This window comes from Ovis canadensis, chromosome X (genome assembly GCF_042477335.2).
Source record: "Ovis canadensis isolate MfBH-ARS-UI-01 breed Bighorn chromosome X, ARS-UI_OviCan_v2, whole genome shotgun sequence".
Taxonomy (NCBI): domain Eukaryota; kingdom Metazoa; phylum Chordata; class Mammalia; order Artiodactyla; family Bovidae; genus Ovis; species Ovis canadensis.
The window spans coordinates 104,346,577-104,362,141 of record NC_091727.1 but is presented as its reverse complement, the minus strand read 5'-3'; the positions used below and the strand labels follow the sequence as shown (position 1 = coordinate 104,362,141).

Below are 15,565 nucleotides of genomic sequence, written 5' to 3'. Positions count from 1 at the left end.
ATAAAGGTGACCTGACTGTGACAGAGTACCCTACTGATATTGGTCATCAGGCATTTACCCTGTTCCATCCTCTCCTCTGTTGTTCACTTGGTTAAAAATGTTAACCTTGCTGGATGAGGGATGCTACTCCTTCAGCAGAAAAAAAAGGGGGAGGGCCCTGAAGTCACGAGAGCCTTTCTTTTTAAAAAAACGGGCTTTTGGATTTGACAGCAACTAGTATGACATATATGGGGTATTTAGAGCCCAACTAAAGACTGATAATCGATGGTAAGAAACAATAAAATATCTTCTGTATGTTATGACACAGGTATATAAATCTGTCAATTATTACAATTTTTAAAAAGCCAGTTCATAACATATTTGGACATACATAACTGTCCAACTCGAAAAAAACATTGTGGCTTTAAAAAAAGTTGAGATTAAAACAATTATTCAGTTCAACAATTTAAAAATATTGAGTAAAGCAGTGAATTAAAAGTAATTGGCAAAAGCCTTTCACTGGATAAAACAAAGTGATAATTGTGTTGGATTTTCTTAACTCATTATTTCAGAATTTAATTATAATGCATAATACTGTCTGGAATCTCCTACACATGGACAATTCCCAGCCAACAGATTCGCAGCTGGGCCACTTTCTCCATATGGGATGTCATTATTCTTTTTTAACCATTATTTTGAATTTCTAATTTATTTATAAGTTATTCAATTGATTAAATATTACATTTAAGGATATAGCTCAGTTTTTTCCCCACATATGCCAGAATGGTGACTAAGAACACAGGCGGACATTTAACTTGTTTAAACATGTACTTCAATACACATTATAATTTTGATAAAAAGTAATGACTTTTTATCAAAAGTTATGAAAAAGATGTACAAGTTAGCAAATAACAAGCAGTGATACACCAAATAATTCAAGAAACCAACCTCAGTAATACAGATGTCTATTTTATTAAAAAAGTTACAAACATGTGGACTGCAGGGTCGTCTTACAAAATGACAAGAATGAAATCTATTGGAAAAATTTTACTTTTACAAATATTTATAGGTCATTGTTCAATGTCTGTACTTGTTATTCGAGATTTTTTAACTTTTATTGATAAAGTTACAGTACATTAGATCCATGATAATAGGTTACATGATTTTATTTGCAGAGCCCTACTGCAGTGATTTGAACAACTCCTAAACAGATGCCATAGTAAAGACGAGACATATATTGCATTTAATTTATTATCCTAATAAGCAACTTGACATGCAATCTATTGAGGAAGCTAAAATAACTTTTGGTCCCTTTTCTTAAAATGTGCTGGAGAAATCACCTTTAAATCACTTTCCCCTGACTCCTGTGATCCTAAGTGAATTCAAGTTAAATTTGCTGCTGAGGTCAGTGACAGAGCAAGAGAGTGAGAGAACAAGAACTATCCATAGGAAAGAAACACTGTATTTAAAAAAAAATCCATCTGCAGAAAATTTAAATCATCATGAATTATTTGATTCCTTTAGAATTTCACAAAAGCTAATAAAAATGAACCACAATCACTTAACCTACTTTGAACTGAGCTTTTGGTTTTAAGTTTGGTATTAAAGTGCAAACTTAAATTAGGTATTCATTTCAAGCAGTTTATAAATAAGAAACTAAGTTTCAATTGCCTCCACCCTTACAATCTCACCATAAAATTCAAAATCTAAGATCAAGAGTCCACTTTGAGGGAATTCGATCAGGAATCAAATGCAACACGATTTTAAAAAAGGAAAACAAAGTTTAATTAATTTCTACACAATAATTAATGGTCATACTGACCAATAAATCACATGAATGTAGATATCACTTTATCTGAACATCACACACAATATAAATTTAAAATTGCCACACCCTTCCAAAAACCATCACTGCATATATTAGAGCTTTCCTTGACAAAGTTATTGAGCTATTATTATAGATCAAAAGTCTGGTTTTGGTTTTTCTGTTTTGTTTTATTTAGAAGCATGTTCAAATGACTAAAGCTGGGCTCCTAAAATCGAGAACTTTGGTGCAGTAGGTGAGCTGCAGTTACTAACTTCTGCAAATTAAAAGCACACAACTAAAACCAAGTAAAAACCCAACAACAAAATACTGTCAAACTTACAAAATTTTTAAATCATTGCTAGAAAAAGCGCTCATTATCATGATGTTAGAACTGAATCACAAGATTACTCTTTATAAGTTTACTTTCTGTTTCTATACCTGTGTTATTGTTAAATGTTCAAGTATTCAGACAAAATGTGCTGATTAGGTAAACAACATGGAAGGCAATGGCTATTAGAAGCACATTTGCAAAAAGAATAAACAAAAACAAAGGAAAAAAACGCCCAGAGACTTGGCGCTATCTTCCCTCCTGTTACACAGATTTTTGTCTCTACTACAAACATGCTTCTTGAGAAATAACTAAAAAGCAATTGTGATAGTGCAAGAAAACTTTAACAAATATTGCTTTAAACTATTATTCAGAAAGACAAATATTAAGAACTACAAAGTGTATATGATTTTATTTGAATTTAATTTTACATGTGCAGAAGTCTACTAGATGTCACTTACAAGCCTGACAGGCGAAGCTGAGCTATCTCTGTTTAGGTATACAATTAATTTACCATGGATACAATATCCCTTTTCAAAGGCATTGCTAAGTAGGTCATAACTAAATTTAGAACTTCACAGAAAGGAAAATGTTACTGCTGCAATTTGATGCTGTAAATGAGATTAACACATGTGAAAACCTAATGGAATCAAATGCTTAACTCTTTAGCTAAATGCACTACAGTCAATTTCAAATATCAACCATAAGTTTCAGAACATGTTAACACAAAAATACATCACAAACTGCACTTGAAGAAAAGGGATAGTCCATCCACACAGGTAAAATGTGATCTTTAGTTTCTTTTTACAACACTGCCACACGTAAACAAAGTCTGAAAGTATTAACCAATCACTTAAAGGAGAAAGATTTTACAAATAGAATGAAGCACTGGTGCGAGGTAATATACAGAAGTAACCATTTGTTTAAGGCTCAATTTTTTTCTCCATTATAACTTTCTTTTAAAAGGCATTGAGTAGGTAATACTGAGCTTGAGTATTTAATAAATACAAGTTGAGAAACTGATTAAAGAAATCAATTAAAATATTAAAAATTAATTCTTGCATATTAGCCATCATTAAGAACTTAGAAAGCTACAAAAGGACTGATTGATAAAGAACAGATTTTAAACATATGGTAAACGTGCTAAGCATTCCTGTTTAAGGTCAATGGATCTTGAAGGCCAAAGACCTTATGCACTTAATTAGATGTATGGCAACATGCTGTAATAGAGACAGGTTTACCAAGGCTCAGTTCTGCAACCCAGGTTGTAAAGTTCTCCAAAGCAGCATCTGTGCAAATTTCCTCTGAGTTTTATCTGCAATTAAGATAAAAATATCATAAAAATCCGGAAATATAGATTACAGTTTAAAACGAGAACACTGAAAACAGATCTCTATACACATACAAGTGGTACCAAAATCGTAAAGTGGAACTTCATTGTGTTCCTCATAAATTTAAGTAAAAATAATCTTCTGCAGTTCAAGAGTCAGTAAATTATAGCAACACTATAATAATGCATTGGATGAAATACATACTTCATTGTATAAAGTATACAATATTTAAATTCTTATATGTTTAAAAGATCTTAATAGCATAAAAGTGGCAAATGTAACTTCTGCTTTGATCTTTTCATATTTTTAATGGGAAATAGTATTAAATGTATAGTGATTATGAACTAACTTGATAATATGCAAAAGTTCAAAAAAATTTTGCATTAAAAGAAGTTGTTAATCAGGACATTGGTTATTTAAGCTTAGGAAAGTCCAGTTTCCTCATCATGAAAATAAGGATAAAATTCTTTCCTTGACAGGGTTGTGGTAATGAATAAGGCACTATGCAAAAGCACTTTATATGTCAAATGTCAGGTAATTTTTTCATTTCTCAACTATGTTTGAATTTCTAGAGGAACAGGATTATGTCTTTGATATCCAAATTAAAGACCTTTATATTTTTATTTTTAGACCCATTTGAATTTTTATACCTATTTGAACACAACAGTATTTCATTCTATATGTAATTCATTGTGAGGATTTTTCAGTAATTCAAACTGGACTTTCCTCAATTAATATGAATTAATAAGTTGACTATAAATTTTAATCCACACTTTTCAAAATAAGCAATTACAAAGAGTTGGGGATTTTCGAATATGAATATGTCTCAAATAGGGAAGACTTGGATGATTTAATAATTCAGGTATTCTCTGAAATAAAACTGAGGAAATAGTAATTATTTCTAGCCAAAATAAACACTAAGAATACAAATCAGCTTATTAACCATAATCTACATTAAATAAAAGGTGATATATGTGATATTTCTCACTCTCTAAAAACCTGGTTAACATTTGGTCTATCCACATTCCATAGGATGAGAATACTCCAGTGAAATCAAGAGACACAAATAAATCCCAGGTGAGATTCAACAATATTAATATAAGGCATACTATTTAAGTATTAATACCTACTACTTTTCAAGAGAGTACTACATTTTAATGCTCTGCAGTAATAAATCCTAAGGCAAAAGCATGCATTAAGCGAAAAACAACAGTCCTTCTAAGATTAGAAGGACACAGAATGCAAATGTTACTGCTCCATACTGTGAACACAAAATTTCCAGTGTACCAAAACTCTCATTCATTTAAAAAACATTCCAGAAGCTTTGAAGGCAGCTGGTCAAAGTCATACTTTTTAACTCTCAGGATATCACATCTAGACAAACTGCAGAAGTATAACTTGCTGCTTGTGAGATAGAACACAAGTGATCCTTGTCCTCACTCTCAACTTTCCAGCCAGACACGCAACAAATCTGAACTCTGGAGGCTTCTGCTCAAATTCTTGCTTAACTGGTTTCACTTTTCCACTTTTTTCTAATTAGATTTTGTTATGAAAGAGAGAGAGGAAAGGAAAAAAAAGAAATCCCAAACAGTCCAAACCTTTTGCTCAGGAAATTATGAAATAGGGTCTCCCAAGTGGGGTAAATCAGTACACGAGAATACCAAACATAGAACTGAAAGAACAAAGATCATTATTTATGTCAGCATGAAGAAAAAGGGAGACTCTTGATTCAAGACCAACACATCATTTCACGTGGCAGCAGAATGCCTGGGATATTAACAAAGACTCCTGAAAGGCTTAGCAGTTTATGAGTGTCTTTTTAGCTTAGCTGGATTTAGCATTTCTAAATACAGTGGTATTTACTACCATTCTTTTTAGCAAAAATAAATATGTAATCATAATCAATTCAAATTTTTTCCAGTTTTATACATATGATATTCTGGGGACTTAACCAAAGGAACTTTTTAAAAACTATATTTTGCTTCACGTTTTTCACTTGGCATGTTCATATCCCATTTAAGTATTAGTTATATTAACAAAGCACTAGGCTAGAATTCTGCAGTTAATATTTCTGTTAAATATCTTGTTTGTTTCTCCACTGTAACTTGAGTAACACTGATGAAGCTTATTAGGGGGTGAAGTGAGAGAACTAGGGTCAAACACAGAGAGCAGAAGCTGAACCTATGGCATAGAATCTGCAAATGGAAGGGGACCTGTGCTTCAAGGAGAACATGCACCCTAAAAGTTTACAGTAAACCCAGGGTAGAAAGAAAAAACTATTTTTCTTACATCCTAGACCTAAAATCTCTAAGTTTAAATTAATATGATGAATTCAATTCTGAAATTTCAAATAATATGACCATGCCCACTGATAATAAGCAGCAGTGTGAGCCCAATGATCTGATCCCAGGTGCTAACTTTGAATTAAACAGGTAGGGGACTGGTCCCTTCAACCCTAAATTGCTTTTTCTGAATCCGATGTTCCTAAGACTGTGGCTAATCAAAGGAATTTGGGAGTATGTTTTTAGTAGGATAAATTTTTCCAACAGCTGACAGGATTTAAGTTTTTCTTGGTGATAGTATCTTCTGGATTTAGAATTCCACCATGAGTAACCCCACGAGGAGAATCTTTCCTGAAGTATGGCTAGAATACTTCCTCAGTGGCAATTCTCCAACTCCATGATGCAATTTTTGTTAATTCTACTGATGGTTTGTTCTAAGCTAGAGAGGTAAAAGAGTAAAAGTGAATGGCTCAAATGCATTTCATTCTGCAATAAAAGCCTAATCTTGGGGTTAAAAGGAAACAATTAAAGCAGGAACAGATATACAGTCATTCTAGTCACCAGACACCTCCACTCCTAGAACAGGTCTAACTAGGCACCTATCCACTCTGAACAGTCCCAAACCATGAGCCCTGTAGGGGTCAGTGAAGGTCTGGGAGAAGTAGAGGGCAGAAAGGACGAGGCAACTCTCTTCTCTCCTTTACCCCAGGTCCATTGCAGGTCTATAGGGTACACACTACCCCAAGGCTGCCATGTCACAGGCTCCATTTTGGCTCATTATGTGAGCTGGATGACACACAAGCATTTAGATAAGCTTAGGTATTTTCTCTAAAGTGACATGCAAGATGTGGGGGGCGGGAGGAGGAAGTATCTATCTGAAACTATAACTTAAGCAACAGAATTCCACCCTGGTGTTTCACTAGTATGATTAATACTTAACTTGGACATGAAAATGCCAGCATTTTAAGTATACAATGTAATTTTCATGATGTCCCCCTCACATCTGCTAAATCCCCAGCATGTCATATCTAATTAAAAGGTGGAAAAAAGATTTGAAACAATTCTGATTCCACACACTTATTTATTTTAAACAGCTGGAAATGCTAATTGATTTCACTGTGCTTAGAAATAGTAAGGCCAGCTAGACTAAAATGACATTCATAGATGGTTCAGCCTTTCAGGAGCCTTTGTTAATATCCCAGGCATTCTGCTGCCACGTGAAATGATGTGCTAGTCTTGAATCAAGAATCTCCCTTTTTCTTCTGGCTGACATATATAATGAACCGAGGCCGACATAAATAATGATCTTTGTTCTTTCAGTTTGATTCCTGGTGTTTGGTACTCTTATGCACCACTTACTCTCGTTGGGAGAACCTGTTCATAATACAGAGAAAAATACAATAAAATCCTGCAGGAGACCTTCTAACTGTAGTGAAGAACACCTTTTCATATTCCTGTTTTTTTAAGAAAAAAACAAAACAAAACAAAACAGTAACTTCTGTCAATACTGGACTGAGATATAGGGATCCTTGAAAAAATAATCTTAAAAAAAAAAAAACCCTATATGCCAGTATTTACCAAAAGCTCACATTTTAGGAATAACTTGACTTCCCACTTTTCAGGGAATTAACAGAATATTTTTAAGATATTATTTTGCTTCTTTCTGGCATTCTTTCTGTTTTGAAACTGCCTCTACCCTTCCCCCATCTACTCAAATCCTACCCATTCTTCAAGGCCTAACTCAAATGCGACTGCTCCCCAGTTCCTCTAAATCAGTGCTTCTTAACCAGGGCAATTTTGCCCTCCAGGAGATACTTGGCGATGTCTGGAAATATTTCTGTTCATCACAACAGAGGGATGGAGGAAATACTCCTGGCATCTGATAGGTAGAGGCCAAGGATGCTGCTAAACATTCTGCAATGCAGAGAATGCAATGCTTCCTACAACAAAGAGCCCTGAATGTTGAGAAACCTGCTCTAACTTTGGTCTCTCCTTTCCCTAAACCCCCACAGCACTGTGATTTACTTCTGTTATAGTATGATGAGATTGTTAAGAAAACATTAATCATTCTCAACAACACTATATCACAACAGCCAAATGTCAACTCTTTACATCAATAGAAAGGAGCTATGATATAGTTAACAAAATCAAGATAAGGCTGCAACACTGTATCACAATAATGAAGTCCTTCAAAGCACTTGATGGCAGGCTCCTCAGGTCAGTAAGGAAACCAGCCATGAAAGCAGCACGTAAGGAATCTGGCACTGCTTCCAAACTTACACTAAGATTACTGCCAATGGGAGGGTGAAAGGTGGGGAAAGCATCCTGGGGGACATGCAGATAAACAGGTGTTGGGCAAGAGACTGGTGACTCCAACTGAAGGGTGATAAGAAATAAATGTGAGGTATTATCAGAAGTAATTCTTAGAGCATTAATAAACTTTCCCTTTCAATTAAAGAGAAAACTATTTACAACAATCACAGTCCTTCGGACTTATCTGAGTCTTACTATCTCTAATGTGGACAAGGTTCTCTTCTAAACATTAAGGACAAACATTTCTCAAATCACCTTTACTTGTCAAAGTTTTATCTTCAATCTAGATCTGGGACTGATGGACCTCAGAGCTCTGTGACTCAAGCTACAGGACTCAGAATCTATCACCTACTTTTAAAAAATAAATAGTAAGCAAGAACAAACTTTATGGACCTCTGATTACAGATACCTAACCACATCAGTTCAATCATATTTGATAGCAAAAAACTCCACTGCATATAGTGTTTTGTTCTAAAAGATCTTGGTCAGGGGACACCCTGTAACATTTTTAGAAATTCAGCTGATTAGATATTTTATTTCAAGGCTCACACCTTTAATTGTGTATTCTGCTTATAAAAAACAAACAACTTCCCAGGCAACTTAACTCAATTTTATAAAAGAAGCAATTATTGATACTATTATTTTCTGATTTTAGTACTTTAGTTAACAAATATAAACATAATTTGCTTGAGATATTTAAAAAGTCTATTTAGTAATTCCTGTAGGTAATCAAACAGATTAAAAGTAATTTAGACCACGAAAGCTGCAAAATGAAATAAACTCAGAAATAACTCAGAATAAGAAAGCTTTACAAATAGCTTTATACATCATTCATTTGCCAACTTGACTAAGACAGTGGCCCTCCACATGTATGAAATCCATTTTATTGTTTCCTTCCAATAGCTGTCTGCAATAATTATGGGGGAAAAATAGGGAATGTTTTGCCGGAGCTGTTTAATTTTTTATAAAGATGATAAAACTAAATGCATACATGTTATTTGCCTGGTTAAAAATGTCAGAGAAGTAGAGCGTAACGGTAAAGATGCACCACCACACACAACTTGTTCGGACTTGAAGCTGGCTTGAGATTTAAGAAGAGACACTGTGGAAACAAGAACACTGGACTCAATCACCTTCATACTGCCTCAAAAAACTATACTGCAAGTATGATGTTAGCAACAAAACGTACACTGGGCTACAGTCTGCAGAGTGACACTACATGCTAACAGATGGAGCTAGGTATAAGACAACAAATGTGTTTTCATCACATTTTGGTATGCTCAAAAGTTGATGAGTGAAAGCATTTTGAATAAAGCACTGTTGTCATCCTTCATTTTCAAAGATGACACTAGCTGACAGGAAATCTTGTCTGAAAAAATAAATTAGGGACCGTTAGTCTTTTCTCCAGGGAGCACATATAAAGCCAGACCTTTGATTAGGAATCATTTGTGCAATGTGAAATGGCTGTTGCCATTTACAACACTGCCTCTTAGACTTGAGGTCAGTCTTGGCTCAAACAATCAATTCCATTCCTGATATTGTCTGGCTAGTCTGGCATTTTCTGCAGCTTCTCAGTCATCCAGGATATTGGTTGTCTTACCTTATTATCTAGGTATTATTGCCTAAGTGAGACTATCTGTCCAATTACAATCTAGATTAAAAGATTGTGATATGAATAAAGTTATTTCATTTTAAATGATCGGTAAGTTTTATGGAACCTTACTTTTCAAAATATGCATTCATTTAAAAAACACTTTTATTAAGTTATTTAGCCCAATGAGAGGTTTGAAGATTTTGCTGTTGTTCTTATTAACTCCATTATTTATTAAGCTGAATATAAATGTTTCCTGGGCTTGGGATTGTCCATTCTAAACACACTGCAGATGATTTCACCAGTTTCTCATCTGGACCATATTATTCATAATGAGTCAAGGTACACTGTGGCACTATAGTTTGTTATTATCAGAGGTCACTGAAGTCCCTCCAGTGTAACATACATATGAACTTAATTAAATAATCATTCTGCTAAATCTAGCACTTGGGTGATTAGTAAATTGATGATTTCAATTAAAGCAGCTCTCCAGCTCGTGATAGAAAAGCACAGAAAACACAAAACTAATCATCTTCTCAAGTTATTACTGGATGTTCTCCCATGCACTTTGAATGCTAAATCACCCAAACAGGGAAAATTATCCTTTAACTCACCCCACCCCAAAGGAATGTTACAGATCAGAGAGAGAACAGCAAACTCACTTTAAAAAACGAATCCTGGTATTGGGAGTACAGACAATTTCTTACCTTCATTTTACTGACCTGTCTCTTTTTCAATTATCTATCTTGAATGTTGATTATTTTGTGCTAATGGAAATGTTTTTTTCCAAAAATAAAGAAATTTAAGGTAGCATGTGGATTAATATTAAGCTTTTTGTTATACTTGATCAAAAACATAAGGTTCCATCAACAACTAACCTGCTCGGTATGGCCATGATTGAGGTTATCTTTTTATTTTTTACTGGACAACGCAAGTTGTACAACATTGATCTTGCTTCTCGGGTAGGGAAGAATAGTTCATTTGCCTGACGATCTCAGCAAAAAGTTCATCCACCATTGATTTACTTTTTGCCGATGTCTCCATGAAAGGACAGCCCCATTCTTGAGCCAGAGCTCTGCCTTCTGAAGACATAACCTCTCTTTCTGGTTCCAGATCCACTTTATTTCCTACTAGGATCAGTGGGACTTTTTCATATCTCTTCACTCTGACAATCTGATCTCTCATTGGCTTGATATCCTATGTAAACAATCACAAAGAGAAAGAAAAAAATTATGCTGTTTGCAAAACCATTAAAGAAATATTGCAATATCCCAAGAAGTCATCCCTCAGTGAGCAGAGAAAGCTGAATCCACAGTAAAACCACACACCCAAATGAAGAAAATGTCATTTTCTCCGTTGAAGTAGGAATAGATAATTTCCACAGGGCCTACCTGCTGGATTTATCAAGAATATAAAATGTAGGTTGAACAATAACTTTAGGACTCATTTAGTCACTTCTTTCCCTAGGTCGACACGGATTTCAAAAGCAAATCCCCAAATACGATGAATCCAAAAGGGTGTTTGGCCACGTCCTTAAACCTGCCAGCTTGTCATCACTCCTGGTAACACCTGTTACCCCAGCACAGGATTGCAGCATCTATGCATTCCTGGCCATTTAGCAAGACCACTTGAGAGAAAGTGTTTTAGGTGGGAAGAAAAACACTGCCTTGTGCCTAGAAGACCAAACACACTTCAGTGTTTCGTTTTAAATGTAATGGTATGCCTTGATCCTTAAAATACCCTTCAGTATTAGAAGTTACTGTACACTAGTGAGCAGCTCCTGGGAGGGACAATGCCGGGGAGGGGGCAGATTTGGGCTGGAAGAAGTCAAATTTTCCTTTGCCTATGTTTGGGTATATTATGTGAATTTCCTCTCTCGTATATATTACTTTTTCTAAGTAATTACAACTAATTACAAAAGATAAGAGCCTTAGCAATTCTCTAGGAGGGTCAATTTTCAAGGGGTAGTATCGATTTAAGACAATGTAATAATTGTACAGTGTAATTTACTAATACATTGCACTTCTTGAATTTTTTTGTAACTTGAAAAGTTTGACTTAAATATAACACATGTGCTTAATCCTAACAGTTACAGCACACAGAATTTACATGCAGGATGAAGAAAAAGAAGGGACTGAAAATTTACAAAAACATACAGTTGACAGTTGCAACATTTTTGTTGGATCACATATCAATTCAGTCTTCTCGGTTAAGCTTCTTTCCCCTGTTTCCTTATAGAAAGAAGTTCAGCTGAGAATCCAAATTGATGGCATTTGGGCTTAAAAGAGTTTAAGTCTCTATTGAAATAATGGCAGTTTTTCACTCCCTATGTATGTGTATAAAAGAAGTAGCTATAATGGGTATCTTATGAAAAACCCTTCAAAAGACTGCCAGCCTGAAGAGAGTAAGCTAACAGAATAACAAATGTCCCAAGGATCCTATAGAAAGAAAACGCCTGTCAAATAGCACCTTTAGCACATTGGTACTTTCTGGAGAAAAATGCTTTTATAATGGTTGTGCTTTGGAATTTAAGTCTGCATAAAATGAACTTTAGTCTGGTCACAGCAACTTTGATTAATTTACCCATTACTTATCTTTAAAAGAATTAAAAAAAAAAAAACCCCTGAAGTTGCTACATCAGGTCACTGGGAAAGTTCATTTTAAGATAAAATACTAAGAAAAGTGAAATTAGCACAATGGCTTGGCTAAAGCATTTAATGTCTCTTAAGTAAGCAACATTAAGTGCATACCTTTAAATGCAGAAAAAAAAATATCCATTTCCTAAGTCAATGAAGGTCAATATAATGGGTCAATACGAGGTTATTTATTTTCAAGGAATAAATAGCAACATTCATTGCATCTCTTAAAACAATGTTAAACCTCCAGTCTGTGTCCCAGTGAAGGACAGGACAGATCTTTCCAGAGACACTGGACCACCACCTAGCCGGGGGGTTAAAAATCTACACTTGTTCAGTGTTCCCAGAACCACATATTTTCTTTAGTCAATGTTATCAGAATCAATTTGGCTGAACTGAAAAAAAAAAGAGAGAGTCATTCTAGATTTTTGTTTGTTATTAATTTTAGATACTAGTCTTTTCAATTACTAACTTCCCTTCACACGCTCCAAGTAAGTAGAGTACCTAGAAGGCAGGTCTTGAGTTCATCATCTTGTAGCCCTAAGATTTAGAAATCTGGTTGAGAGACTTGGGTGAGAACAAAAAGGGGGAGGGCGAAGCAGACGCAGAGGAATTTATCTGTGGAACAGATAATCGTCTCCAAATAATTTTCCTTACAAAGTGCTCTATTTGCCCGAGATTATCTTTTAAATGTTGTTTGCTTGAGTACCTTAACGAAGGCTTGTGGAGTTGAACAAGCAACTTCAGAAGGCTATAGTCCAGGCTAAACATACACAAGCTGACATTTCTTTTTTCACTTCTCTTTCACTTAAAAATAACTTTAAAACATTTGTTGACGGTTGCGACTTTAGTCCTCTCTACAGAAACAACTGGGTACTTTTCCGTGCCAGGAGTAACCTCAAAAATGCGCCATGTCTAACTTTCAAAAGCAAAACAGTCATTTACGCACGGTGCAAGCAAACCAGAAGTAAATGTTGGATTACCACACCCCCTTCTTACAAATTATAAGACTTAGTTTGGTTACCTGAAAAGACTGTTGATTAACCAGACTGTAAACCAGGATGAAACCTTGGCCGTTTTTGATGTAGAGATCTCTCATGGAAGCAAACTGCTCAGTTCCTGCGGTGTCCAGAATTTCCAGCACGGAGGGGGAAGAGTCCACTTCGATCTCTTTGCGGTAGAAATCTTCAATGGTGGGGTCATATTTCTCAATGAAAGTCCCAGTGACAAACTGCACAGTCAGGGCGGATTTGCCAACCCCTCCGCTCCCTAACACCACTACCTTGTATTCCCTCATTGAGTCTCACCTTCACCAACTCCTACCAAAGGGAGGGAAAAATAACACCCCGCTCGCTGCGGCGCTGCTCGGAGAGGCGGAAGGTGGGCGGAAATCTGCGAACCCGGGAGGAGAGTGCAGAGGAGCCGAGGGCCGGACGGGGGAAGAAGAGGAAGTTAAAGGAGGGGGAGGGGAAAGAGCGAAGTGTCGGGGTGGGTGGGGATGGGATGGTAATGCCCTTCCTATAGGAACTGAAGCCCAGGCAGGGGGCGTGGGGAAAGGGCGAGCCCTGAGCAGCCCGGAGGAGGGCGGGGGGAGGCGAGACGCGCCCCCCGAAGGGAAGTGGAGGGGGGGACGCCGCAGGACCGACGGGGACCCCCGCGGGAAGACAGGCGTCCAAGGAGCCCGCGGTCGGGGGCTGCCCCGCACCCCTCCTTCGCCCTTCACACAAAGGGGCCCAGGGACCCCGCTTCCTGCTCGCGCCGCCGAGCCGGCCCGGGCCTGTGGGCTCCGCTCCAGTCGCTGTCGCCCGGGCGGGTCTCTGGGCCGCGGCTGCCGCGGGTGTCGTCCGGCCTGTGAAGCGGGGGGAGAGGGCGCGCGTTACCAGCCTGACCCCCGCCCCAGCCCGGCAGCCCGGCCGGCCGCCTCCTGCGGCTCCCACCCGGACCCGGCCGCCACCGCCGCCGCTTACCCTGCCGTCCGCACCCGCCCGGCCGCCCGGGAAACTCTGTCACGCCAAGGCCATGGCGAGAGGCCGGTTCCTCGGTCTCACCGCCTCCCCTGCGCTACCGCTCGCAGAGGGGAAAGGGGCGGGGGCCGTCCGGCGGCGGCGGCGGCGGCGGCGGCCGCTGGGACTCCAAGCGAACCCACCTCTTTTTTTTCTCACCCCCCCACCCCACCCCACCCCCCCAGCACACACCCGGAAGGGTTTCCCTGACACACTGGTTGAGGTGCCCCAGTTCCCCGAGACTGGACAGGATCACTTCCGGTGGGGAAAGTCCCACCTCTCCGGGGCGAGCCGGGTGGCGCTGGGGCCGCGCCCTGCTGGGCGAGACAGCGGGGACGGTTTCGGGTCTGGGCTACGGCCTTGGCAAAGGGCCTCTCTCGGGACCTCCGGAGTCTCCTTTTTCCGCTCGGCCGCCCGCAGCTGCTGTTTCTGCTGCTGCTGATGTGGATAGTCCCACCCCGACCTCGCGGAAGCCCCTCCGCGTCTCAGAGGGCCCCCAGCCCGGCCTGAAGACTCGATCGGCCTGGGGCGGATCTGATGACCCGGAGCACAAGCCAAACATCCCCGGACTAGAAGCGGCAGAGAAAATAAAACAGCCGAGAAAGTGGATTCTCTTTGCTGGTCTTCCTTCCACTTGGTATTTTTCGAAGGAACGCGTGCAAACTAGCCTTCGACTTCACTAATGGTTCTGATTTCCTCTGTGGTGTGTTTTCTTTAGCCGTGCTGACAAATAATTGAACACACACACAACACAGGGTTCTTTATCACCTGGCAAATCTGCCTTGTCTCCACCAGCAAATGCCAGAGTCGCTCCTTTCCTTTTTATCACCAGGCTCGAAAAACAGCAGGATTAGAAGTAGACTTTATTAAGGTACTCTAACTCAGTTTTGCCTCTTTTTTGATTCCAACCGCTACGCAGCGAGGAAGCGTGGATTGGCAATTGTTTAGGCCAGCAGACTAACTCTTTTCATTGTCTTGTAAGGCACAGCAATTTAACTTGGCTCTCCCAAGTTAAACTTTGTTTTAATGACCATCCTTCATAATCTTTGAAATTCAAAGGACTCTAAGGTTAAACACACAAAGTTTCTATTTTTAGATAAAATTGTTACTTCTTACATATCTTTCCCTCTGCTTTCTATTTGTAAACTTTGTGTCACATCCACAGAGCCCCGGGGTCAGAAGCCTAGGTTATATTTTATGCATGTCACTCCCTTTTTGACTCGGGCATGCACACAGAAAGCTGAAAGAGTAAGTAGCCAGTGGAGTTAAAAATGACCTCAAATCCCCCTTGCAAG

The 15,565-nt window shown here is 38.4% G+C and overlaps 2 protein-coding genes across 3 annotated transcripts; both read right to left on the bottom strand.

Moving 5' to 3' along the window:
- Positions 1 to 928: 928 nt before the first annotated feature.
- On the bottom strand, positions 929 to 13,653 carry RAP2C (RAP2C, member of RAS oncogene family). 2 transcript variants are annotated; one of them, XM_070290759.1, is made up of 4 exons: positions 13,575 to 13,653; positions 13,292 to 13,452; positions 10,510 to 10,828; positions 929 to 3,429 (listed from the first exon to the last, which is right to left on the bottom strand). In XM_070290759.1, exons 2-3 carry the CDS (start codon positions 13,364 to 13,366, stop codon positions 10,550 to 10,552), a joined length of 354 nt encoding a protein of 117 aa, XP_070146860.1. In that variant the 5' UTR covers positions 13,367 to 13,452; positions 13,575 to 13,653; the 3' UTR covers positions 929 to 3,429; positions 10,510 to 10,549. The 2 variants fall into 2 exon arrangements, with proteins under 2 accessions (XP_070146860.1, XP_070146859.1); XM_070290758.1 differs by having other exon boundaries at positions 13,292 to 13,652.
- Positions 13,565 to 14,832, bottom strand: LOC138930826 (uncharacterized). The gene is made up of 3 exons (XM_070291227.1): positions 14,728 to 14,832; positions 14,463 to 14,622; positions 13,565 to 14,116 (listed from the first exon to the last, which is right to left on the bottom strand). The coding sequence occupies exons 1-3, from the start codon at positions 14,830 to 14,832 to the stop codon at positions 13,587 to 13,589; spliced, it is 795 nt and encodes a 264-aa protein (XP_070147328.1). The 3' UTR covers positions 13,565 to 13,586.
- Between the last annotated feature and the right edge of the window lie 733 nt (positions 14,833 to 15,565).